The following is a 26,866-nucleotide window of genomic DNA, read 5'->3' as shown; positions in this document are numbered from 1 at the left end:
TCTAGTTCTCTTGTCCTATCTCCAGGCTGCACTGCATGTCCAAAGGCTTTCCCCCATTGGGTCTGATACCAAGCCTCTTACAGATATTTTTCAAGAGTTTATTTTAAGTAATCTTTACTCCCAATGTGGGGCTCGAACTCACAACCCTGAGATCAAGAGTCTCATGCTCCACTGCCTGAGCCAGCCAGGTGCCCCAAGCCTCATATATATATATTTAATCTTTTATTTATTTATTTATTTGACACACAGAGAGAGAGATCACAAGCAGGCAGAGAGAGAGGGGAGGAAGCAGGCTCCCGGCTGAGCAGAGAGCCCGATGTGGGGCTCCATCACAGGACTCTGGGATCATGACCTGAGCCGAAGGCAGAGGCTTAACCAACTGAACCACCCAGGTGCCCCGCCTCTTATATTTTTTATAAGCCCCTAAAGTTGGCTCAGCCCTGTCCTGTGGCTTAGGAGAAACCCCAGAAAGGCCCACTAAATTGACTGGAGCACCTTCTTTCTTTGAATGTGCAAATTAAACCTTAGCATCTAATCTGCCCCAACACCCTCTGTTGGAATGAGTGGTATGTTTTGGGGGAGGAGTAGGGAATACCAAGAGCATTGGTTTTCTGCATTTACATAACAAGTGTTTGCTTTTACTTAAATTGTATTACTTTTTTCTTTTTTTAAAGATTTTATTTATTTATTTCGTAGATCACAAGTAGGCAGAGAGGCAGGCAGAGAGAGAGAGAGAGAGAGAGAGAGAGAGAGGAGGAAGCAGGCTCCCTGCCAAGCAGAAAGCCCGATGTAGGACTCGATCCTAGGACCCTGAGATCATGAACCAAGCCCACGGCAGAGGCTTAACCCACTAAGCCACCCAGGCACCCCTTAAATTGTATTTCTGAAGGGCACCTGGGTTCCTGGCGGGTCAGGGAGTCAAAGTCAGGAAAGTGCTCTTGGTATGCATCTGAAGATTTCCCCAGGCTCCCTCTCTAAGCCAGGTGAAGTATTGCCCCTTCCCCTGCCCTCCCTCATGGGGTTCTAGCATCTTCTTTCCATTTTATTTTGTGCTTTCCATTTTCTAGTTCTATAAAAGAAGGTGTTCCTCGCCTTTTCTGTATTTGTCTCTTGCTTTCTTTTGGACTGATTGAACATTTTCGCTCATTCCATTTTCCACCATGTTTAGAATTTGTTAAACTATATTCTTAAGTGGCTATCTAAAAATTTTAACATATACACTTTATCAGTTTAAAATTAAAGTAAAATTAATACTTTATCTCCTCCTGAATAATATAAGGACCTTGAACACTTTACTCTTACATTCCCATACTCTATCTATACTATCAATTTATTTGGTAATATCTTTTTTAAAAATCTTTTTATCTTTTTTTAACATTCTGTGAGTCAATGTTTATTTACATTTTTAAATTTTATTTATTTTTTGAAAAGAATTTATTTATTTATTTGACAGAGATCACAAGTAGGCAGAGAGGCAGGCAAAGAGAAAGGAAGGGAAGCAGGCTCTCTGTGATGCGGGGCTGGATCCCAGGACCCTGGGATCATGACCTGAGCCGAAGGCAGAGGCTTTAACCCACTGAGCCACCCAGGCGCCCCTTTATTTACATTTTTAAAAAAGATTTTATCTATTCATTTGCTAGAGAGAAAGAGAGAGAGAGTACAAGCAGGGGGAGCAACAGGCAGAGGAAGAAACAGGCTTGCTGCTGATCAGGGAACCCAACACCAGACTCCATCCCAGGACCTTGGAATCATGACCTGAGCTTAACCAGCTGAGCCACCCAGGTGTCCCAGCGTTAATTTACATTTGCCATGGGTTTGCCACTTATTCTACTCACTACTGCAACTCAGACTTTCTGTCTGGGATCGACTTTCCTTCGTTTTGAAGTATATTCTCTTTTTTATCTGAAAATGTTATTTCCTCTTCATTCTTGAAAGATAATTTCTCTGGGTATTCAAATCTAGGTTGATGGTTATATTCTCCTAACACTTTGCAGAACAGCAGAGACAGAGGTGATTACCAATGAAGGAAGGAAATTAGACTAATGACTTTCTTTTCAGCTGCCATAATAAAGCACGAAAGATGAAGAACACTATCTTCAGACTCACTGTGACGTGTTAAGGTGTGGATTTCTTCTTCATTTGTACCACTTGGAATTTATTAAAGATCTTGTTCCTAAGGATTGTGTCTCATTAGTTCTGAAAATTCCCACTTATTACTTACTTAATTGGTTTTTCCTCCATGCTCTTTCTTCTAATTCCAGAATTTTCCCAGCTGCCTCCAGATTCACCCATGACTTGGGGACTAGTTCTGTTCTCTTTTTCAGGTGTCAGACTCCTTCAGTTAGGTCTTAGAGAAAGAAGGGACCTTGTCCAACCCTCCCATTGAACACATGGGAGTAAGTCCGTGGCTGAGACAGACCTGGGATTCAGCTTCCCAGCCCAATAGGCTGCCCATCCCATCCCAAATCAGTGATTCCAGGGACTTAATCCTATACTCTTAGCCAAAGTCCCTCAGGCCACTCCAGAGGCAGAATCCTGGCTTGTCTCACTGGGTAGTGTCAGAATGGAATATGGCCAGCTTCCAGGCCTCCTGATCCTGCCCTGACCTGCCCACATTTTGTAGCTTGAGCTGTCTCCCTCTGCTCGCACACACCTGGGCCTAAAGACCAGCCAGGGCAGCTGGGATCACTCTGAAGCAAGCCTATCTGAGTGGGAGCAAGCTGTTCTGAAGATAAAGGCCGTTCATTGATTATACCCATCCAAAAACAACTGGAAGAACATCATTAGGCTTAGATTTACTAAGCATTCAATGTGGGAGCTAGGTGTTTTATACACTTTATCTCATTTAATCCTCAGTCTTATAAGATCATTACTATCTGTAACCTCTGTAGTACAGATAAGCAAACAGGGAGCTAGACAGGCTAAGAAACTTGCCCAGTGCTGGGTGTGTGCCTCAGCCCACCCAGAAACCCTAGATGATGGAACTCCGGGCTGTCCCAGGTAGCTTAGGTGTCTGATGAGGAGGTGGAGGGGCCAAGCAAGGCTTAGATGATGAGTGGTCTGAATGCCAGGGTAAGGGTTTAGCCTTTTCCTGGCTGTCCCAGCCAGGCCCTCAAGGGCAGAAACTAAAGAAAGTTTATATCTGGGAAATATCAAGTGGGGTAGAACTGAACAGGGCACGAGGGGAGGGATGTACGAGCCCACATACCAGAGATCACACCCATGGGGAAACTTGCCCTTCTACCTGGGTTCCTCCAGAGAGGAACAGAAGCCTTGTTTGCCAGAGCTTACGCTGACAACCAGTCTACCGGTCCCTCAGGGGGAAACGATCAGGGAAAGTGCTGAGTCATCCCTGATGGGAGAGTGTTTAAAAAAGGACAACAGTAGGCCCTCTTTAGCATATGAAAACTCCTTGAAACCTCCCTTTCCCTCAGCTTCCCCCAACCGCAGGGTACACAACCTGCCATCCCTCACAATCCAGGGCAGCAGCTCTTCCTGCCCATGGGTCCTGTCCCCGTGCTTTAATAAACCACCATTTTGCACCAAAAAAAAAAAAAAGGGGACAACAGTCCCCAAATGGAGTCATTCATGCTGAGCCAACATCACCAAACCGAGATTTTAATGCTTAACATAATTCACTTTCTATTTCTCCCAGGGGTGGAACCTTAGACTAGTCAGTCTGGACTCACCTGGCCAGCACTAATGAGGTAATCTGCCTGAAAGATCCCTGCTGTCCCCTAAGGGAAAGTGACCTTACCACAAATAACCCACTCTTTAATCCTAGCTTCCTTGTCCTGCCCACTGCTCCTTATAAAGTCTTCCATATTGTGTAGCTCCTTGGGGCTCCTTGTCATCTTCTAGATGGTTTGCTGCTCCGTTCCAGTCAGTTTTTGCTCAAATAAACTCTTAAAAAAATTTTCATATGCCTCAGTTTATCTCTTAGCAAAAGGGGAGAGAAAAAGAGAGTAGAAGAGAAAGAAGGGGGAGACACAAGCAAATAGGTCCTTTTACAACATCAGAGTTCCCTCTGATATGCACAGCACACGCTTTTCCCCTGTGGGTTCTAAAGCCATTGAGAAATACCCATGTCTTTTTCTCTTGGAACCTAGGAAATGGGCTATTCCTATGGGGGTTCCAGAGCTTCATAATTCCTCAGGACCAGGCTGTGAGAGCTACCCCTAGACTCAGGGTCTACTGCATTAATCAGTGCAATAAAATGGGATTAGCACATACATGTAGCATTCACACATAAACTGCACCCCCGCCTTCTGACCTCTGTCACTCCAGCACCCTCCATCCACACAGAGTCATATCACCATAAGTCTCATAGTCATATGTCTCAGCTTGGGTTTCTCCAAAATGCAGAGCTGAGGGAAAGGCTCATTTGTGGGTAGTTGATCCCAGAACATAGGAGCTGCCTGCCTGGGATGAGTCAACAGAGAGAAGGCAAAGCTGACCCAAGGTGTGTTATTCAACTGGTTATACCTGGAGGTAACCAGCTCAGTCCTGCTAGTGGACCCTCCAAGGAACTGTGCAGAATGCACCTCAAAATTGTTTGCCCAGGGGGCACCTGGGTGGCTCAGTTGGTTAAAGCCTCTGCCTTCGGCTCAGGTCATGATCCCAGGGTTCTGGGATCCAGCCCCACATCGGGCTCTCTGCTCAGTGGGGAGCCTGCTTCCACCTCTCTCTCTCTGCCTGCCTCTCAGCCTACTTGTGATCTCTGTCTGTCAAATAAATAAATAAAATCTTTAAAAAAAATTGTTTGCCCAGGGAATGGGAGACAAGAATATTTATCTCCTCACTTCTGCTTTTCATTGGTCAAAGCTTGCCTCAAGGGTGTCAACTCTAGGGCCCCACCCCCGGTAGTACCTGTAGCAGCAAGGAAGGCCTGGGGCAAGGACAAGAGACATGAATTGACTTGAGGTGCCAATAGACTACACCTGCATACAGTTGGCTGCTGCAGGAATGATTGGAGCAAAAATGATGTAAGATGGGACAAAAATGTTTTCAGAGCAGATGGATCATAGTCTGTATGCTGACAGCAGAGAGCATTACGATGCTCTCGGGATCCTCACCACAACCCTGTTGACCCCTAGACATTGTCTGAGCCGCTGACACGGTTTGGACAAACTGAGGCACTGAGAGCAGCAGGGTTTCATCTGAGGTCACCCAGTGGGCCACAAGACTTGCAACCCAAACCTGAATTTCCTGTCTCCCCCCACACCCTCTGCCAAATATCTTAATTTTACTGGGCTTATATAGCAGTGATCTTCTCAGGGAATGGGTCACATGGCAGGCAGGGGAATGCCTCAGTTCTGGACCCAAGCTCCTGGGAATGCAGGGAGAAATCTGTTTCCAGCAGAACAACATTAGAATGTGAACTCCTTGTCTGTTTTGTTTATCCTCTTTTTTTCAAGCATTCAACACAATACTGGTTTATGGTAGGAGCTTAATACATATGTGTTAATGAATGAATGAGTGAATTTGTTGCCTGATGGGAGAAACGTGGTGCCACTCCTGGCTCCTCTCTTCTTGGATGCAGATAAAGGCAATCTACCCTTTGAGGTGTATCTTCATGATCACTGATGTGTCTCCGTTTACTTGCTGTAACTCAGGTCTGCTGCAGGAAAGGAAAGGTTTTTTTTTTTTTTTAAAGATTTTATTTTATTTATTTGACAGACAGAGAGAGATCACAGTAGGTAGAGAGGCAGGCAGAGAGAGAGAGGAGGAAGCAGGCTCCCCGCTGAGCAGGGAGCCCGACGTGGGGCTTGATCCCAGAACCCCGGGATCATGACCTGAGCCGAAGGCAGAGGCTTAACCCACTGAGCCACCCAGGCGCCCCAGGAAAGGTTTTTAAAGGCAGAGGGAAGGCATAAAAAATTGCCAGCTGGGAATGCATTGTTCAGGCAGGGCAGCCCTCCTAAGGGGGAAAGGGTCTCTGAGGGGGTTGCCTCTAGGAAATCCCAGTTCGGCTGATTAAAGGTTACATGTCTAAGGACATTGGGAACTGCAGTTCAGTTAGGTATTAAACTGTAGACTACTGACATGGGGCCCTAACTTAAGTGGCTCCATTATGGTCCTGTGGTTTTCTCTTTAACTCAACCAGTGCTCCGTTCAGTACTCAGTCACTGCAGGTTGGGATTGCTTGTGAGCAAACATAGCTTAGGTGGAAGGAGCTGGGCAGATCCCAAAGATCAGGAAGTCCCAGATGCCAGGGCAGGGAGCCATCTTCCTTGCTTTCCTCCACTTACTTTGGGCACTGACTGTCGCAGTGAAAACCATCCTGACCTGTGCACTGAACTTACACTGTGCACAGAGCATTGCCACACTCTCAGGGTCCTCACCCCACCTCTGTGTAGAAGACCATGTAACCAGAAGAGACAGATGTGGGCAAGCACAGAGGATGGGCATGTATCAAGAACATTGGATTTTTGTAAAGCTCCCGGGTGATTCCAATATGCAGTCAAGACCGAGAATGAGTGGGTCTGGACACAACTCTCTTCTCGAATGTAATCTCATCTCATCTTTCCCCTACTAAGGGTTTCATACTTACCACTCCCTCATTTGGCCTGACATCCCTGGGAAATGGAGGTGGGGGTCAGGTGGAGGATGGTGGTGTTTTGGTCTCCCTACCAAACGGAAACTGATGCGACCCATCTACAAGGGGTGTCAACAGCATCATCCAGAAGGACACCAATAGGGCGTTTCCCATATATTTTGCATTGGCCAGTCAACCCCTTCCACCTCCTCCCCACATCCTATGCAATAGCAGTCAACCCCTTCTGCCTCCATTTAACAGACCAGTATTTATTAAGTGCCCCTTTGTGCTGGTGTTGGGCAAGCAGAGAGGGCCTGACACAGAGCCTCCCTTGAATGTTTATGGAGTGGGTGGGAGCAGGGTGGTTCAGTGGGTGCGCGTTGCCAATGTTCTCTCTGTTAGGTCGGCGGGCTCCAGGAGTGCAGGAGGAACAATAGAAATGCCCGCTGGTCCCGTCTTCCGGCCTCCTCCCCCGACCCTTTCCTTCACCCTTGACTCTCCCGCCAAAAGGATGTATGCCCAGGTCACCTGATACCTATGCAGGAAACAGATAAAAGACCCTCGCCAACTCCCTCCCAGTGCGACTTCCCCCACTCTCCTTTCCTCCTTTCCGGAGCGAGGAACCTCGCCGGAGGGTGCCCACCTCCTCCGGGTGGCAACTTCCCTGGCTCCCCTTCTCCTGAGCCCTGAAACTTCGCGGGAGAGTGCCTTTAATAAATCTTGCCTTGCACCCACTTCTCCTGGTGTCGTGTTTATCTCGCCTATAAAACCTTACACTCTCAACTTCTGCAAAACACAACATCTCTAGAACCTTTACTGATGTGCCCAATCATGTACTCACCGAGGGTTTGTGTCTTGTGTGTCCTGGCTCAGCCAAGCAAAGTGAGGGAAGAGACAAGCTTGGGCTTTGGGCTTGCAGCAGAATGAGAAGATTTCAGGAGGAGCCAAGCATCCAGCTGCTGCAAGGGAGACAGCAAAGGATTTGGAGAAGAGCTGTAGACTAGGTTGGCAGATTTAGAAGACTGGCTGTAAGAGGTGTTTCTGAGGTGGAGGTAGGGTGTGGATGTTGGCGAGGGGAGTGGTGGAGGGAGCTATTGGGAAGCAAGTGGATATAAGCAGAGTCTCATTATCTCCATCTCCTTAATATGTGTGCTCCTAGATTGGGGTTGTCACCAAGTTATTCTTTAGCCTAAAAAGTTTTCTGCTGGGCCCTCGAAGGCAGAACTCAGACCAGTCGATGGAAGCACTAGGGAAGCATGGTTTGGCTTCCAAGAATCACACTGCCAAGGTAGCTGGAGGGGTAGCTGGTAGACTCAGGAGTTGGCTACTGCCCAGTCTCTGATTCTGGCCACATGGTGACCTGTCTTTGGCTCTAGAAGTGTGGATGACTGCTAGATTTCAACTAGGGAGTGGAGAACAGGGTATGTGATAAATAGGCCATGAGTGCTGGGCCATGTTTGTGGCAGGACAAAGTATGTAGGACCCGTGAGACCTGAGAAACATCCATCTTACTGGTCTGCCCTCTGACTTCCTCTTTCTGATCGCCAACCCAGGCTCTGGACCCCTTCTGTCCCAGGGCAGTTCACAGCCAGTGGACTTACACAGAAGGGGAGATCTTCCAGGAACACAGCTCTGACCACATGTTTTCCTGTTGAAGACTCCTACGTAGCTGCCTCCACAGCAGGCTCCTGCAATGTTATATCTTCCCCTTCATTCAGCCTAGGGAAGGGTTCTTTCCAGCCACTGCTGCTTATCTCTGGCTGCCACTGCATACTTTGTTTGATTCCTTAACTCTGCCTCCCCCTCTGCACGCAAGTCTCTTCATCTGAAACATATGTACTGGGACACTGACTGTTCCAACCCTAGAGTGGTGGGAGAAATAGCAGTCTCTTCCCAGGCAAGTCTGGGGCCCGGGACAAGGTTGTTCTTCAACAGAATCCTGGCTGGGGGAATTGAGAGCTGTCATTGTTTACTGTGAGACCTTGGACAATTTCCTGCCCCTTCTGGTCCCAAGTGGCTTGCTCCATAGATCAAGGAGTACTTAGATTTGATGATCTCTTCTTCTTGCCCTGAAAGTAATATTCTATGTTCCTAAGAGTTAAGTTTGTACTAAGGTCTTGGGGGTGGAGTTGACTTTTTCCTGATCTAGGATTTCCCTTCTGGGGCTAGAACTTTGTGCCTGAAGATGCCTCACAAAAAAGACTCAAAGCATTATGATTTGGGCATAAATGCAAATCCTCCCAGAGGTCCATATTGAAGAGGACAGTGGAAGCTTTCTTGTGAGAAAGCAGAAGGAAGCTTAGCCTCAGTTTCATTATCTGGAAAATGGGTATAAAGAGTGAATAGCTATGACCTCTTTTGTTTGGGTTAAGTGAGATAGTGGATAGGAAATTCCTGAGACACATAAGGTGCTTGTGTAAAAAGGTAGGTGTTATTATGCTGATGGTTACCCCCAGAATTGTCTTTTGCTTTCTCCTCCAAGGAACCAAGGAAGCAGACCCATTGCCTGGTTTCTTTGATCCCCACCACTCGGTTTCTCTTCAGCCAAGTTTTGGGAGGAGTCAGCCAGGCTGTCTCTCTGTTGCCTGTGACTTTTGCTGCTGCTATCTCTGACCTTTGGAGTTCAGCCCAGCCTGGCTTGTTGCTGGATGCAGGGTGTGGCAGGGGGTGGGGACTGGCAGGGTGCCAAGGCTGCAATATAAAGGAACCCGGGGTGGTAGGAAGCAGACCAGAGCCTTGGTGGGTGCAACTCCAGCCATGGTTTCTGTCTTGCTCTCCTTGAGTCTCTCCCGTCTGGGCCTGTGGGCTGCTGGACTGATCTTGATCTTAGGCTTCCTCAAGCTCATCCGTCTGCTGCTGAGGAGGCAGATGCTGGCCAGGGCTATGGACAGTTTCCCAGGGCCCCCCACCCACTGGCTCTTCGGGCATGCCCAGGAGGTATGTAGGGAGGAGGGTTGGAGAAAGAAAACAGCCTCTTTTTCTTGATAGAATCTGGCCTAATTCCCCTGGGGCTGTGGAGGGGGTCCCTATGTGTGGACAGGGGGATGATGTTCTGGGAGCCATGGTTTCCATTCTGTTTTCCCACTGGATCTCCCTGTTCACTCCTGCCTTCTGAGATGGCCCTGGGAGCAGGATCATTTATAGCCCACAGACTCCTCATCCTCCTCAGGCTCAAGATTCAGACAAAGCTCTGTTAAAGGCCTGGTGATAGCATTGGGAACACCCCCCCCACCCCATCCCCAACAGTCCAGTAGAACTAGGTTATCTTGTTTAGAGCTTAAGCACCATCTTCTTTGTTCTGTGCGATATAAAGATTTCCATTTTAAGAAAATAAAAGTAAAAGCAGAGATGAGTGCTGTTACCTGAGAGCCCTCCTGGAGCATCTAAGTGGTTGGTGCTCCCAAAGGTGGGGTTCTTTTTGACATGTCTCTGGGCTGGCTCAGTGCCATGGCATCTTCCTGGGTTCAGATCCTGGCTCGACCTCCTGTTATCTCAGGGTGCTAGAGACCACCTTAGCATCCATTGTTGGAAACACCTCTAGCTCTCTGCCTTCATGGGATCTAGATAAGAGTTTTCTGAACATAAGACAAGGGACACCTGCACTGGAATCAAATGGGAGAAGCAGATTCCTTGGCCCCAGTCCCAGGAGATTCTAATTAACATATTGGAACTAATGATCTGAATTTATTTATTTATCTTAATGAAACATTTTTTCCCTCCAGGTTTATCCATGTTGTTGCCTACAGCAGAATTTCCTTCATTAAGTGAAAACAATTTTTTTTAGAGCTAAATGTAGTTAACATCTGTCACCATACAAAGTTATTACAATATTATTGCATATGTTATCTATGCTGTAGTTTTCATCCCCATGACTGATTTATTTTATAACTGGAAGTTTGTCCCTCTTAACCCTTCTCACCTATTTTGCCCATTCCTCCACTCCCCTTCCCCTCTAAAAACCACCAGTTTGTTCTCTATGTTTGTGGGTCAGTTTCTCTTTTTGTTGTTGTTTGTTTTGTCTTTTAGATTTCATATGGTAAAGTCATAGTGAAAACATACAATATTTGCTTTTCTCTGTCTGACCCATTTCTTTTAGTGTAATACCCTCTAGGCTCATCCATGCTGTCATGAATGGCAAGATTTCATTCTTTTTTATGGCTCAGTAAGATTCCCCTGTGTATATAGACCACATCTTCTTTATTCATTCATCTATTGATTGACACTTGGGTTACTTCTATATTTTAGCTGTTGTAAATGATGCTGCAATAAACATTGGGGTCATGTATCTTTTTGAATTAGTGTTTTCATTTTCCTTGGGTAAATATCCAGAAGTGGAATTACTAAATTGCATGGTACAACTTTTTTTTGTTTTTTTGAGGAGTCTCCATATTGTTTCCCGTAGTGTCCATATGAGTATACATTCCCACCAGCTGTGCACGAGGGTTCCCTTTTCTCTACATCCTCGCCAAGACTTATTATTTCCTCTCTGTTAGTAATAACCACTCTGATAGGTGTGAGATGATTTCTCATTGTGATTTTGACTTATATTTCCCTGAGGATGAGTGATGTTGAGCATCTTTTCATGTGCCTGTTGGTTATCTGTGTATCTTCTTTGGAAAGATGTCTGTTTAGGTCCTCTGCCCATTTTCAAATTGAATTATTTTTGGTTTGTTTGGCCTTTGTTTTTGTTGTTGTTGTTGAGTTGTAGGAGTTGTTTATATATCTAGGATAGGAATCTGAGTTTAAAAACCTCTCCAAGTGTTTTGCTGTGCATCTAGGTTTGGGAACCCAGGTATAAATGCCAGAGACTAAGGCTCCTACTCCCGAATACCCTTTCCCTTTCACGGTCTCGGGGATTACCTCTCTTCCATGATTGATGCTGGGAATGAGCTTGACCTCCAGGAGAGAACTTCCCAGGCTTAGTCTTGTCACTACAAATAACTACCTTCTCAGGATGACTTAGTAACCTACATGCATCCTGGAGAAACCAAGGAAAGGAAAGATGGGTTAGGGAGTTGAATCAGACCCAGGTCTTGCTCTCAAGGAGCCTACTGTCTAGAGGGGAAAACAGACACCAGGGTCTTTCCTGCTGCAGGTTGGATGGGATGCCTAACCAGGATCTTTCATCAGCCCCATGCTCTGTATATCAGTATTTGTCCCACTGGGTTGTCATCTTCTGTTTACTTATTCATCCTGCCTACTGACCATGACCTCTGGAGGATGGAGATCTACTCTAAATCATCCCTGTACCCTCAGGGTCCAACTCAAAGCCTCACATAGAGTGGGGATCACTGAATGAACAAACAGTGAGCAAGTAGGGAGGGGTCTTGATAGAGGAGGCAGTGAAAGAGAAGACTAGTGGAGAGACCAGGCAGGGTTCAGGAGAGGCTTTGCTAAGTACAGAAGAGAGTCATGGGAAGTTTGAGATCTGACCCTAATGAGAGTGTGAGAGGCATTTAGGGAGATCTTCAATTTCTTGCCTCTCACATCCCTCCGCTACTACTTGCCTCCTCCAAAGCTAGGCTTCTCCTCAGCCCACAGGCTTCTATAGGACAGGGACCTTGCTCCCCTACCCATGTCAGAGCTGGCTGCCCTCCTTCCCACAAATGCCCTTCCCCCCTACTTTAAGAGTGTATAGAGGGCTTGGAATACAGCTTAACCCTGGCTCTTTGGTTCTAATACAAGAATCTGGAGAGCTTTGGCACCAAGAAGAGCAGACAAGGGCTGGAGGGGAGGTTGCCCTTGGACATACAAAGGTTTCCTGGGGAACCACAGTGGGCCTGACACCTCTGCATTCCTCCAGGCTTTGTTACCTCTGCTCTGTCAGATCCATACCTGAGCCTGAGAAATGGGGAGTGTAGGAGCAGGGTTTGTTTTTCCAAACAAAAGTGAGGTTCAGAAAAGGCAAGGTATCTGCTTATGTCCACATAGTAGCTCAAGAATTGAGTCAAGGCTGGGCACAGGATTCACACCTTTTCATGCAGGACATGATCTATCTTTACAAAGTGACTGTAAGTTTGATTCCTGGCCTAGTGATGGTGGGAATAGGAAAAGAAGGGTGATGGGGGCAGGTGTGGGAGGGCGGGGCAGAGCTGTCCATCAGGATTAACTTCTTCCTTCTTGTTTCTGGTTGAGGTCTTGGGGTCCTGAAAGCATCTACGTATCACCCTCCTCAATTCTCAGAATGTGTCCCCATGAGATGGGGTAATGTCTTATTCTTCCAGGGTCTCCCTTCTTCTACTTTGGGGCCCAGAGAGGACTTTGCCCATAGTAGGTACCTACCCATGTTGTTGGCCTGAGGTTGGGAGGGGCCTGAGAATCTGGACTGTTGTCAGGGGAGGAGTGGAGACTGCCAGCTCCAAGCCCAGGAAAGGTGATATCCTGAGGCTGCATAGGCCTCTTGCCTGGCCCTGCTCGTCCCTGGGACAGTTCCCTTGACCTTGTGCTGTGGAGTGAGGAGCATGGCTTGCAGTCTAGGGGTCTGACTCATTTCTATTCAGTAGACATTGATGGACCCTCACTATGCTTCTGCTCTGTGCTTCCCTTTCCTCCTCAACAATACAGAAATAAGCATTTTTACCTTATTGGTTTAGAAGAGGATTGAAAAAGGGAGAGTATAGATAGATACTTTGTAGACTGCCAGGCAGATGTCAGGTGTTAAATCCCTGTAGAGGGATTCTTTCTGCAAAACACTGAGGCATTTGCTTCCTTCATCCTCTTTCTTCCACCAAAATCAACCCAGCCTTTGGGAGACAGATTAAGTTTGTCTTTTCTCAAGCAACTAGCTGATCAACAACCCTGGGTCTGGCCCTCTGCTAATGGCAGAGGATAATGCATAAGACTAGGGCCAGCCCTAGAGTGACCTGTCTGTAAGAGAGGTGGATAGCACAGCACAGGTGTTCCAAACCCGTGGGCTCAGGTAAGGGATGCTGAGGTGAGTCCGAAAGATCCAGCTGCAGCCATCCATGGAAGTAAGGAAGGAAGGAAGGAAGGGTGGAGGACATTACCTGTGCAGAGGCACAGAGGCCAGGCTGGAAAGAGTGTCAAGTATGTAGGAATTTAATTTGTTCAACAAATATTTCTTTCTCAAGGTCTAGTGTGTGCCTGTGTTCATAGCTCTGTACTTCTGGAATGGTGAGAGGGAGAACAGAATGGAATGGACAAAGCTGGAAGAAGGTGGGGCAGATCACATAAGACCTTGTAGGCCATGTCAAGAGGCTTTATTCTGAGTGCAATGGGGGAATCTTTGAAGGGATTCAAGCCAGGGAGTGACAAGCTTAGATTTGTGCGGTAGAAATATCACATTGGCTTTGGGATGGTGGCTAGGTCGGCAGAAGACAAATAGGAGATGGGCAGAGCTGGACAGGGCTGAGGATGCCATCCAAGGAGATGTTAGTGGAGTGAACAGTGAGAAGAGAAGGAGTAAGAGGTCAGGGAGGCCGTCCTGGCACTGTGGGTGTGGGAGAGGCAGGCAGATGTAAGGGTGTCAGCGAAGTCCCTTGCATGCGCTCGGAAAAATGAGGCACAGGAGAGCCCTGGGAACTTTGTTAAACTGTGGTATCAACACAGATGGATCAGAGCAGAATTTGGAAAAATCACCAAAAGAGAGAAAAGGACTCGTTGAGCCACAAGACTGGATGGTAACCAGGAGGAATGAATTTCTATGTCTAAGTGTAAAAATGTGGGGCTCTGAGACCCGAGAAGAAAAGGCTCAGGCCTGGCAGCACTTGTGTGTTTGGGCACATGACCCTTGGGTTCTGGATTTGGAGACTTTCCCAGGAATTGCTATATCTGGCTCTCTTAGTTCTGTTTTGTTGATTCCAGCGTAAAAGTCTCTTGGTGGACCTGCGGGGGAGAGAGGCAGTCTCCACAGGATATCCCCTAGGTGCTGCCCTAAATCATGGGGAAAACTCCATTCCATGTTTCTGGCTGGCGTCAGGGTGGATGGTGGTTCCATTCCTAGGTATGTGGGGAGGGGCAGATTTGGGGGGAAGACATATTGTGTTCATGTTTGAAAAGGCTGGGTCTGAGGGGCCTGAAGGGTGTCATGCAGAGAGGTCCAGCAGATGGCTGGTCATATTTCTAAAGCTCAGGAGAAAGACAAACTGGAACATGCTGTCAGTTTTGGAAACAGTCTCAGGTAGATGGCAAAGGAAGCCATGGGAGTTGGTAAGAGCCTCCAGGGAGAAGGTGCAGCATAAGAAGAGGCCTGGGGTTGGATCTGGGGGACACTCAGTCTTTGATTTACAAATAATAGATGAGGAAGAGCTGTGTCAAAGAGGTGGGAAGGCACCTAGGACAGAGTTCTAAAAGAGAGGGGATTTGACTATGTCACAGCAGCTAGAAAACCTCTGGGCTCACCCGCCAGGTGGGTGTTGGTCACATTAGCAAGACCAGTGTCGGAGAGGTGGGGGCGAGGAGGAAGTGAAACTGTGAGATAGCTCTTTTGAGAAGTTACGAAAGGAGGAGGAAAATGGGGTGTGAGCTAGAAAGGAGGCAGAACCAAGGGAGGTTATGTTTCATTTAGTAAGTGAGAGAGGCTTGAGAGTGTTTTAAATGCAGATGGGAAGGAGCCAGTAGAGAGGAGGGGGTCTGTGGTATGGGAGAGAGAGAGGGACTGACTGATGGGTGAGGTGCCTGAGGAGAAGGCTGAAATCCAAAGGGGCTAACCTTGGACAGGCCCTGGGTACATCCTCTGCTGGAACAGGAGGGAAGGTGGGGAGGCTGGGTGCAAGGCAGGTGGTTCTTCGGGTCTGATTGTTGACTTTTAGGGGCCTCTTATCTGATGGCTTCTGTTTCCTCCATGAAGTCGAGCAAGGTTAATTTGCTGGGAGCAAAGAGCAGAGGGGTAGAGGGGAGTGTTGAGGAAAGAGCAGCTTTTGAGAAGCAGACAGTGGCCAATGCTACAGGGCTTTCTAGAAGGCATTTCTGCTGATCTCTACTCAAATGTCCCCTAAGAGAGGCTTTCCCTGACCCTCCCTACTCCCTGTCTGTAGTAGCAGCTCTGCCCCTTATCTTGCTTTATTATTTTTTTTTTTAGAGTTATTGCTACCAGAAATTATATTGCTGATGTATTTGATTCCTATTTCATTTCTCCCACTTGAAATGTGAGCTTGGGGAGGGCAGGACTTTGTCTGGTTCACTACGGTTCCCCTAGGAACTAGCATCAGGTTTGGCACTGAGAGTGGGTACTCTGTGCCCATTTACTGAATGCATGAATGAATCTCTGGGAGATCTGACTCAGGGCAGCAAACCACTCATACTGGGTGAGGACCAATGTCTACATTCCTGTGGACTTGGACACTTCTTGGGTCCATGCCCTCCTGCCTTCTTAGGTGTCTGGATGCTTCCATGTTCTCCCCTCAACCTGGTCATTCCTGGAGCTGGAACTCCTCCTGGTGCTGAAGATAGGGAGGTGTTGGGGGCATTGCATGGACTTTGGAACTGAAAGACCTGGACTTGAGGGTTGTGTGACTTTGGGCAAGACTCACCATCACTTCTTAGCCAATATGCGGTGGCTAGGAGAGCCATGGAAACCCATGTCATTCTCACCCAAAGTCCCCCTGCTCCTTCTCTTGAGCCAGGGGTCTCTTCTGAGTTGTGTTCACACCTGTTTACATGTACTCACAGGTACCTGTGTAGTAGTACAATTGTCTCTGAAAGGGAGGATGGAGAATGAAATCACCTATTTGTCATTAAGATTGGGGAGATCCCCTGTCTACTCCTTGGAGCATTACACATTAGATCTCCCACTTCCAGTCTCTCAATGGCTCTCTGCTTTACCCCATAGAATTTATGTAAATGAGTCCATTTTTTAAAATTGATTTTTTAATGGTTATTTCAGAGATGCTGCATCTCAGTTGTTGTTGGTTCTTCCTGGTAGTTGTTCCTAACCCTTTAGCTTTGAATATACAGCTTTGTGGTCCTTGAATCTGGTGGGGGCCTATGCACATGCTGAGTGCTACCCAATCCTGTGGGGAGGGGCAGTGTCCACAAGATAGAATGAGGGAGGGCTGAGACCAGAGCATTCACGGGCACCTACGTGTGTCCATTCCGGAGGGGGGAGGATCTGGGAAATCCCAGGACCTCCCTGGTTGGTGGGAGCTCAGGTGGCCCCAGAAAGTGGACTGGACACTAACAGAGAAGGCCACCAGAGATGGGTGGTGTAATGCAAGCTTCCCATGTGACTTGGGACAAGGTTAGGCTAATCATTTACTCAGAGGTGGAAGATCTTAGGGCAAGCTCAGAGCAAATTCTTTAGTGCAGTTTGGGGCATTTGGGAATAGGATATGGCAGGAAATGTAGAGAGAAGGAAGATGTTGGGAAAAGGTAAACTTGAAGGGAAGGGAACTATGAGTCAAAGGCTTACACTGTGCGGGATCCAGTGCCAAGCCTTTCCGTACAATATACCGGTGAAGGGCTTTAAATGCTATGTGAATCTCAACTAGTAACACACGCCCTGCTTGATTTAATTAATGTCAACATAATCCTATAATGTAAGTTATCATCCCCATTTTACAGATGGGAAGAGTAAGATTCAGAGAGCCCAAAGATCTTGCCCAAATTCATGCATCTAAAAAATAGGGGAAATCAATATTCAAATACAGATCTTCCAAGCTCCAAAGATTGCAGGCTGTGAAGTCAATGCTCCCAGATTCACATTCCAGCTCTCTGATCAGCCATGACTCTACCTCCTCACAAACTCCAGAGCTCAGACCTTATTCTGAGGCCCATGGGCGGGCAGGCCATGGATGGGCAGGCCATGGATGGGTTTCAGGCCATATCTCTGAAAGACTCACTTGGAATAGGGGGAAATGGATAAATAAATAATGGTCATCCCTGCAGTGGAATACTATGCAATTAAAGTAATTAAAAATATGGGAGGGGCAGTTAAAGGCTCTAGTTTGAAAAGAAGGACAAGACACATTAAATGAAAAAAGCCGGTTTCAGAAAAGTATTTATTGTGTACTCCATTTACAGAAAACACTGCTAGGGAAGTAGATGTGGCTAGAAACCCCTCAAAGAGCACACACCACCCACTGGATGATTTCCAATCTCATCTCAGGCCACGATCCCACCAGGTGGCAGCTCCTGGAATGCATCACTACTGTTTTCTGCCCCAGAACATTTGTGCTTGCTGTTTGCTCTACCAGAAATGCTGTCCCTTGCTCTTTGCACTGCCAGCTACTTGTCATCCTCCAGGTTTCCCCTGGAGGGAATGTCCTCTTCATCCAGGGGCTATCTCTGATCTCCCTCTCTCAGTAGACACTCCCTGCTAGTCTCTCCCATAGCAGCATGTCTGCTTCCTTCTTTGCACTTACTACTGGGTGTATTCACACTCCTTAATTGTTTGGTTGAGTCTAATCGGTCTGCCCATGGAATGAAAGGGTAAGACGCATTCCATCTTATGCCCTGAGACCTTAAGATAGTGCCCTGCACATAGTAGGACCTCAGAAAAGTGTGTCAAATGACATAACAGGGGTAGAATTGAGTAGATTTCTGCATTGCACAGCAAGCTGGGGTTATCACTCTCATGAAAACAGCTTTAATGCCAACAGAAATCTCTTTCTCAGAGCAGCATAGATAGAGGGCTGATGATAGGAACCAAATGGAAGCAAGCTGGCCAGCTTGGGGTTGTTGAGCTCACCCAGGTACAGCAAGAGGGTGGCTTGGACTTACAGTGTTGTGTCTGGGGCAGTAGAGGGAATTGACCCCAGAGATGTACAGGACTGTGGCTGACAGGAAGAGGGATCCAAGACGAGGGAAGGATGCTCCCAGGGTCTGTCTGGGCAGCCCCCTGCCTTCCTTGCCCAGGGAGGAAGTGACAGTGTGTTCCTGAGTATCCTGGCCTTCTGTCACCATTTCAGATACAGCAGATGGGGAGTCTGGACAAGGTGGTATCCTGGGCCCACCAGTTCCCTTATGCCCACCCACTCTGGCTTGGACAGTTCCTTGGCTTCCTGAACATCTATGAACCCGACTATGCCAAAGCTGTGTACAGCCGAGGGGGTGAGGACTCCCAGGAGTGGGTGGGGTTTCCTGAGAGCAAAGGGATCAGGGCCTCAAGTGGGGAGGGTCTTAGGGTCTGCACCTTAAGTTTGGGTAGCTGAGGTCCTATTGATCTTATTATCAATAACCCTCCTCTCAGCATCTGCTAGTTTCTGCATGACCCGATCTTCTCTTTCTCCTGCAGATCCTAAGGCTCCAGATGTGTATGACTTTTTCCTCCAGTGGATTGGTGAGTGGACACCTGCCTTCCCCATCCTTGGTGCTGCATTACCAGGATCCTTCCCTGTCCCATCCCTCTCCGCCCAGTGTCTGACACTCAGTCTGTTATCTCATGTGGACCACCTGGCCTCCAAGTGCCCCTCCTAACCTTAGCTGCCACGTGGGGGGACAGGAAGAGGCAAGAGAGCTCCCAGTTGGCTGGGGAAGTGGGGCTCAGGTGCCTTCTCCTTCTGGGTATGTGCTTTCCCCTGGAAAGGCAGAGCAAGGGCTCTGGAAAATACGTGAGTATGAGGAAGAGCTTTCTGGAATGAGAAAGAGCTTTCTGAAGTGGGATCCCAGGAGACTGCATTGGTGGTGTGGGCCAGGCAAAAGCCTGGGGAGGGGAGTGGTGGCAGGGCCAAGGCTGGTGTCACCAGAGGCTGCACAGCTGGGTGGCTGGAAGGCAGAGCTGGGCTGGGACATGTGACTGGTCAAGAGCACTGGGGTGGAGGCCCCAGGTTGCCAGGGTAGGGCAGGATTGTGTGCACTGACCAGCTTTCCCTCTTCCCTCTCTTCCCCAGGGAAAGGCCTACTGGTGCTCCAGGGGCCCAAGTGGTATCAGCACCGCAAGCTGCTCACACCTGGCTTCCACTATGATGTGCTGAAACCCTACGTGGCTGTGTTTGCCGACTCCACGCACACTATGCTGGTGAGCTCCCAGGGCCAGGTTTCTGGAAGCTGCAGCTGCAGCTTAAATAATGTCATTAGCAACTCATCTTTGAGGGAATGCCAAAGGTCATGGGTCAGATTTTGAGTTTCAGGGCTGTATAATTCCCAGAAGTTACCCAGACTAGTTTTCCCCTTGCAGAAAATTTCTCCCCAGCCTCCCTACAGGCCTGACCATGCACAGGCTGTGCTGGGGCGATTCTCCACCCCTCTTCTTCCCTTGGGTAGCCTGCCTGGCTCAGTGTCTGTGTGTGCAGCGTGGGTCTATCTCCTGATCCCACCCCAGCCTGAAGCCCTTACCCCCACACTGCAGTGGGATGGAGGCCGGGCCAGGGACTTAGGGCATGGAGGAGAGGCCAGGCTGTGGGTCTTCGAGGGCAGAGTTGAGTGTCCAGCTGACTCCCTGATGTTACCCTCTACCTCTGGGCTCCAGGACAAGTGGGAGGAAAAAGCTCGTGAGGATAAGAGCTTTGACATCTTCTCTGACGTGGGCCACATGGCACTGATCTCACTCATGAAGTGCACCTTTGGCAAAGGAGACAGCGGTCTGGGCCACAGGTCAGAGGGTACTTGGGGCTGACCACCTTCGCTACCCAGGCCAGCTCAGAGGAGAGAGTTGGTGGGACTCCAGGGCCCTGGTCTGAGAGGACATGGGGTCCTGCCCTAGGGAGCCCTAGCTTGGGCGGGAGGTAGGGGGAGCTGGGCATTGCCCATGGTGGGGAGACAGATTCTGCCTTTAGTGGGGAGGCTTAATGGCAGGGAGAGGAAGGGCGGAAAGCACTTTGGTTGGGGCTGGATTCTGGAGTGGAGAGCCCCAGGCTCTGCCATGGGTCAGGGTCTGAGCACTCCTCCCTGCTCTACTGCTATGTAGGGACAGTAGCTACTACTCGGCCGTCAGTGACCTCACTCTGCTGATGCAGCAGCGCATTGAGTCCTTCCAGTACCATAACGACTTCATCTACTGGCTCACCCCACATGGCCGCCGCTTCCTGCGGGCCTGCCAGATGGCCCACGACCACACAGGTGGGCCTTTCCTGCAGAGTCTGCACACAGGAAGCCCAGGGTCTAGCCTAGCCCCTTTAGGCCTCTCTTGACCTCTGCCATTGCAGGACCTCCATTCCTCTTTGGGTAGAGGATGGGTCCCCAGGCAATGACACTCTGTGCTCCTGACCCAGACCAGGTCATCAGGGAACGAAAGGCAGCCCTGAAGGATGAGAAGGAGCAGGAGAAAATCCAGAGTCGGAGGCACCTGGACTTCCTGGACATTCTTCTGGGGGCTCGGGTGAGTGAGGATACAGTTGGCCATCCCCAACTGAGAATTCGTCCCAGAGGGGTTTACAGACCATTTTCCTGGGACAGGGCTCACTGGACAGCAGCAGGGGATGTTAAGCATTTCCCTCCTTTTCCCCCAGCAAATACGACCTGTTCCTTGTCTTCTGATGTGCATCAACAAAGGCTCAGAGATGGCAAGGTGCCGTTGTGGCTGGCTGCCGCACTGGGGAGAGATGTAGGGAGGTCAGGTCATGTGCTAGAAGTCCTAAAGACCAATTCTAGAATTTTTTTTTCTTGGGGAGGGTGAGGAGGTGAGGGGTAGGGGCAGAGGGAGAGGGAGAGAAAGAATGTCCTAAGCAGACTCCACGCTCAGTGCAGAGCCAGATGCAGGTTCCATCTCACCACCCTGAGATCATGACCAGAGCCAAAATCAAGTCGGGTGCTCAACCCATTGAGCCACCCAGGTGCCCATCAATTCTAGACTTCTAATACTGAAGAACCTTAGAATCTTGGATATCTATTCATTCATTCATTCATCTAGTTATTCATTCCTTTATTCACCCACCCTCCAAACTTACTAACCCCTACCCTGGGTTAGTTTCCACGCAGAAGATGAGAAAGACTTGGCCTTGCCCTCCATATATTTACAGTGTAGTGGAGAAGATAGGAGGTGGACGTTGACAAAGACCTCTCCTCTGCCAGGTGACATTCTTAGCAGAATTGACAGGGCTGGGTAAGGTCACAGGTCTACTTGGACAGAGGGATCAGGGAAGGTTTCCTGGAGTAGGAGGCATCAAGCTGTGCCTGGGAGGACAGATAGGATTCTGGGGAAGGTCTCAAGCTCCACTCTGTAATGGACCTTCATTTGACAACTGTTGTGAGGTCTTGGTACCTATCTCCAATGCCTTGGGCTGTCCCATCATGCCTTCCCCAACACAGGATGAAAATGGGATCAAGTTGTCAGACGCAGATCTCCGGGCTGAGGTGGACACATTCATGTTCGAAGGCCATGACACCACCACCAGTGGCATCTGCTGGTTTCTCTACTGCATGGCCCTGTACCCCGAGCACCAGCATCGTTGTCGTGAGGAGGTCTGCGAGATCCTTGGGGACCGGGACTCCTTGCAGTGGTGAGCAAGGCTGTGGGTGAGCCCAGTCTGTCCTGCTTCCCTGTACCGGGATGCCCTGCATCTATGCTGCCCGGTGTCATCTTTGGGTGACACAGGACCATCCTGGGAACAAGGTGAAGGTGGTGGCAGTGTCCTGTTTCCTCCAGTGCTGTGGTTTTTGAGGGGGAGCTCTGCGGATACAACCCTGAGCCCATTCTCCCACAGTGGAGCCCCTTTCAGGTGTCAGACTCCCATTGACAACTCATAGATAGGAATCCGGGTAGCTCTCCCAGATTCAAATCTATCCTCCTAGGCACAGCTTGGATGCCTCCTACTCCAGGAAACCTTCCTTGATCCCTTTGCCAGTGACCGGTGAACTTTTTGTGTGCTGACTCCCTCTGCTGGCAGAACCTGACTACCCTTCTGGGTTGCTAGATGGAACAGCAGGCTCTCGAGAGAGAAAGGAGGGAACTGGGCGTGAATACAGCTGGGATACCTAGGGACCTGAACCCTGCTCTGGCCCACCTGCCTTTGAATGGCCACGTGCCACCTGTAGACTCATCTGGTGAAGAAGAAAAGGCTGTTTCCCAAACTCCATCACTTAAAATCTTTTGATTGTTCTCTAATTCTTGGCTCAAACTTGAACTCATTGACATGATACTGACTGACGCTGACCTCTCTTGGCAGCGTGCGTGGTCTCTGGGGCTCTCCCGCAGGTCCCTCTTTCCCTACCTCCTCCCCTCAGGCCTTGGCCTCCTGTCACACACCTCACCTTTCTCTCTGGCTCCTGTGTTACCTCCAGCATCAGGTTAGCTACACATCATAGCACAAGATGTCTGACGTCTCCATCATCCATTTTTATTGGCCTGATGTTGGAGACCTCCCAGTGTCCAGCCAAATGCGAGGGCTGGGAGGAGCCAAGGTGCCGCCCTTGGGATATTTTTAGAAAGACAACTCACATAGGCAAAAATCTAGAGAAAACCTCAGACTGGAGTAAGACTGAGAAGCCTTGTGTGGACAGCAGAGGAATCAGAAGGGGTGAGGCTTGAGCTGGCTTTCCAAGGAGGGGTGAAACTCAGATCAGCAAAGGAAGAGAGAAATGGGCCTTCCAGGTTAGGTAACAATAGGAACACAGCCTGGAGACGGGGAGTTAAAATATTTATTTATGTTATTTTTATTTCATTTCATCTAGAAGTTGGAGCAACTTCAAGGGCACTTATTCAATACTATAGTAAAACACAAAAAGGAAAGAATGAGTACTGGTATATAATACTTTATTAATGCACATTGAAAATCTCTTCTTCCAGTTTGTAACCTCCCATTTCATGTCCCTTAAGGTGTGTGTGTGTGTTTAAGATTTTATTTATTTATTTTTGAGAGATAGAGAGCAAGTGCACAGGGTGCAGGAGAGGCACAGGGAGAGGGAGAAGCAGGCTCCCCACTGAGCAGGGAGCCCGATGTGGGACTCGATCCCTGGTCCTTAGGTCATGACCTGAGCTAAAGGCAACGTTTAACTGACTGAGCCACCCAGGTGTCTATGGTGTCTAAGGTGTCTTTTGATGAATACAAGTTCCCAGTTTTAATACAGTCAAGTATATCTAAAAAAAAAAAATATTGAAGACTAGGTGGAAAAGCCTTAGGGTTTGGGACTCTGTAATAAAGTGCTATGCAATAGTCATGATTGGGCCACATTTCGGACTGAACTTCCTGTTGGCAAAGGAGAAAAAAGATACATAATTTTTGATTTTTACCTGAGCTTGTTGCTGTTCATGCACTTATAACTTCATTCAACCAGTGTATATCAGCCCCTGTTTTTTTCCACCTTAGTTCCACAGGGGAAACTAAGTGGAACCTAAATTGTCCCTTGTGGGGCTTCTATGGGGCCTTATGGCACAGGAGTGACTTTGTCTTGATGGCTGGGTGCACATACAGCTCTAGGGTCCTGTGGTTCCCTTCCTAGCAGTAGAGATGAGGGAGAGATGGAGAAAAGAGCCAAGAGCCAGAACCCCTGGATCGGAGTAGCTACCCCATGTTTAATCTGGTCAGGGCACTTGAAGCACTTGTGTCCCTCCCATTATTGGACATGTGATGGCGGGTAAGAGGGGAAGGTGGGGCTGGAGCCTGTCTTCCCATGGAAGCCCCTTGCTTCCCATCTCCAGAAAGGTCTGGTTGTATTGCTGGCAGGGATGATCTGGGGAAAATGACCTACTTGACCATGTGTATCAAGGAAAGCTTCCGCCTCTACCCACCCGTGCCTCAGGTGTACCGCCAGCTCAGCAAGCCTGTCAACTTTGTGGATGGCCGCTCCCTACCTGCAGGTGAGTTGGAGTGGACTTGGGGGTGGAACTGGAGTCCTTGTGGATGCTTCTCTGACAGACTCTGTGCCTTTGGTCAAATCTTAGCACAAGTGGGGAAGAACTGAGGCTTTGTGTTTGGTCTGGGTCCCAATCCTGGTTCTACAATGTATGGGTAAATCCCTCTACCTCGAGCTTCTGTTTCCTCTTTTATAAAATGGGGACAAGAAGAGTATTTGCTTGACAAGGTTGTTTTCAGGATTAAAGAGACAATATTCTTCAGGGCTGTCATGTACCACCATGTAGGTTGTCACCTGAACAACTTCAGGAGACACCATTCACATAGACTATGATGACGTTCATTGCACAACCTATACAACTGTGGTAGCTTTGTAAGGAGGTTTAACTCTGTATCTGGCATACAACGTGCACCCAATGAATGGTGGATGTTACTATTAATAGCATAATGTCAGGAATAGTAACTTCCTTTCAGTTATTTGAAAGCACAAAGTGTTGTAATGGACCTTGCCTGTCCTACCTCACAATGAGGTAGGTTCAGTTCTTTTTTCTCTCCCCATTCCACAAATGTCTATGTTAGGTGCTGTGTCCAGTGCTGGGGCCAGAGGAAGTAGATATGATGATGGTCAAAAGCACTTTGATGTCTTGAGGGTGGTCATGAACCCTCCCTCAATGGCAGTGCTCAGGCAGGGGCTGGTGTCCATTAGAAGGACACCAGGGAAGTCTGGCCCTGTGAGGAGGTAGCTGAAGCTCTCTCAGGACCACCTAGCTACCAGGCCTTTGTTCTGCCCACAGGCAGCCTGATCTCTCTGCACATCTATGCCCTCCATAGGAACAGCGCAGTGTGGCCTGACCCTGAGGTACCACATCCCTGGGTCTGGAGGTCAGATGGGGTGGGAGGCTATGGAGGTCACTCTCACCAGGACCTCGCAGGTATTTAAGCAAGGCTTGTCCTCTCAGGTCTTTGACCCACTGCGCTTTTCCCCTGAGAATGTGGCCACACGCCACCCCTTCGCCTTCATGCCCTTCTCTGCTGGGCCCAGGTAAGGAGTGGACCAAAATCCCCAGGGCTCCAGGAATGGGAGGGGAGAATGGAGGATTTTGTGGGGAAAGCATCATTTTGGGAACTCCGTGACAAAGGGGCCGCCTCTGGGTTTTTGATGATCTTGAAGTAGGGTAAGTTCCAGGGACCTTCTTCTTGCCGTTAGCATAGTCATGTCCCTGGCAAGTGGTGGGCTGGCTGAGTCATTCCAAGAGAGGCCCCCAAACCAGAATTCCCAATGTGAATCTACTCAGTCTGGGCCCCTCACTCTGTTCCCAAGATCTGTTTCCGAAGCCCCAAGTCAATCAACCAATCAGCCAATTATTTATCCACAAACAGTTACTGGTTTTTCTAAGCCACTGGTTTTTCTTGGCCACTAAGAACGCTGGATTTTCTCACTCTGGACGCACCACAGTCTGATGCCACCTTGTGCTACTCATTGTAGGAACTGCATTGGGCAGCAGTTTGCCATGAATGAGATGAAGGTGGTCACAGCCCTCTGCTTGCTCCGCTTTGAGTTCGCCCTGGACCCCTTGCGGCCCCCCATCAAGATGCCCCAGCTGATCCTGCGCTCCAAGAATGGCATCCACCTCTGGCTGAAGTCGCTGCGCCCAGGCTCTGGGTAGTAGCTTTCCTGAGAAGAGGGTCCCAGACAGCCCAGACACTGCCCTCCCCAGGTTGGATTGTAGAGTAGTTGCGGCTCCCTGTCTTTGAGAGGCTTGTAATTTACATGGGGAGAAGGCACCCACATAAACAATCACCTGGAGGGCAGTGCCATGCAAGCATGTGTGTCTGGAAATGCTTAGTACGCATGTACTCTAGAGCTCAACCATTCATTCAACAAACATATGGTGAGCACCTATTTGCTTCTAGAATCTTCCTTTATCTCCCATAATTGGCAGTCTTTCTAGAATGTAGCAGAAACTTACATGCCAGCCGTGGTGACACAATGAACACAATGGAAGCTGTGTCTCTTGGGCTTTATGATTATGATCAGGCCCTCATCCACTCCACATGAAAGAAGGATGGCTTTGGGGGCTTGGCCCTTCATTGAGATGTATTGCTCTGCTTAACTGTCTGTGCATGTGTGTAATATAACAGACGTGAGGTAAAATTGCATAAACAAAAAATGTATAGGACTATCAGTTTCTAAAACAAATTCCCAGGTAACCACCACTGAAATCTAGGAATATGGAATATGATTTCTCAGGTGTATCTTCTGCCCCTCTTGAGACAGGTCTCTCTAGCATTCCTGCCATTGGCAGCATCTATGCCTTTATAACCTGGTGCTCTGGGTGCTCAGACTTTTGCTGAAGAAGGTGGCAGAGTGGCATTTAAGGGGGGTTTCCTGGAAGACACAGTGCTTGAATCAAGCCTTGAGGCAGGTGAGGTAGAAAGGTGCAAAGAGTGACTTTGGGGGAGGGCCTCAGGCTGGGGCCATGTGATGAATTAGAGAGTCTTCTTCAGTACTCCCTGCAGCAGCTGCCTGATGCCTGGGGTCCCATGTATCTCTAGGGTCCTAGGTATAAGGCCTTTAGCAGGTTCTAATCCAGGAATTAGACAACAGTGAAGGGGAGGACACTGGAGAATAAGGGGCCTGATAAGTGAGAGGAATTCTAGCCCTGGGACTTGGGGATGTCTATATGTTGCCCTGGGGATG

The 26,866-nt window shown here is 48.7% G+C and overlaps 1 protein-coding gene across 2 annotated transcripts; it reads left to right on the top strand.

Annotated features, from left to right (window-relative positions):
- The first annotated feature begins 9,256 nt into the window (after positions 1–9,256).
- LOC125097016 (cytochrome P450 4B1) lies at positions 9,257–26,407 on the top strand. Of its 2 annotated transcripts, XM_047724332.1 has the most exons (12): positions 9,257–9,475; positions 18,406–18,547; positions 18,732–18,776; positions 19,327–19,454; positions 19,905–20,029; positions 20,343–20,494; positions 20,647–20,753; positions 21,683–21,873; positions 24,037–24,170; positions 24,960–25,024; positions 25,125–25,207; positions 25,652–26,407. In XM_047724332.1, the coding sequence occupies exons 1-12, from the start codon at positions 9,296–9,298 to the stop codon at positions 25,830–25,832; spliced, it is 1,533 nt and encodes a 510-aa protein (XP_047580288.1). In that variant the 5' UTR covers positions 9,257–9,295; the 3' UTR covers positions 25,833–26,407. The 2 variants fall into 2 exon arrangements, with proteins under 2 accessions (XP_047580288.1, XP_047580289.1); XM_047724333.1 differs by lacking the exons at positions 24,960–25,024; positions 25,125–25,207 and having other exon boundaries at positions 25,652–25,832.
- Positions 26,408–26,866: the final 459 nt, after the last annotated feature.

The sequence above is a fragment of the Lutra lutra genome, chromosome 4 (genome assembly GCF_902655055.1).
Source record: "Lutra lutra chromosome 4, mLutLut1.2, whole genome shotgun sequence".
NCBI lineage: Eukaryota > Metazoa > Chordata > Mammalia > Carnivora > Mustelidae > Lutra > Lutra lutra.
This window is presented reverse-complemented; position numbering and strand designations above follow the sequence as displayed.

Excerpts from the sequence above, each read along its gene's own strand:
- LOC125097016 (XM_047724332.1), top strand. The coding sequence starts at position 9,296 with ATGGTTTCTGTCTTGCTCTCCTTGAGTCTCTCCCGTCTGGGCCTGTGG. Across the intron at positions 19,455-19,904 it reads ACTCCACGCACACTATGCTG|GACAAGTGGGAGGAAAAAGC; the intron begins GTGAGCTCCCAG and ends TCTGGGCTCCAG. Across the intron at positions 25,208-25,651 it reads CCCTTCTCTGCTGGGCCCAG|GAACTGCATTGGGCAGCAGT; the intron begins GTAAGGAGTGGA and ends TACTCATTGTAG.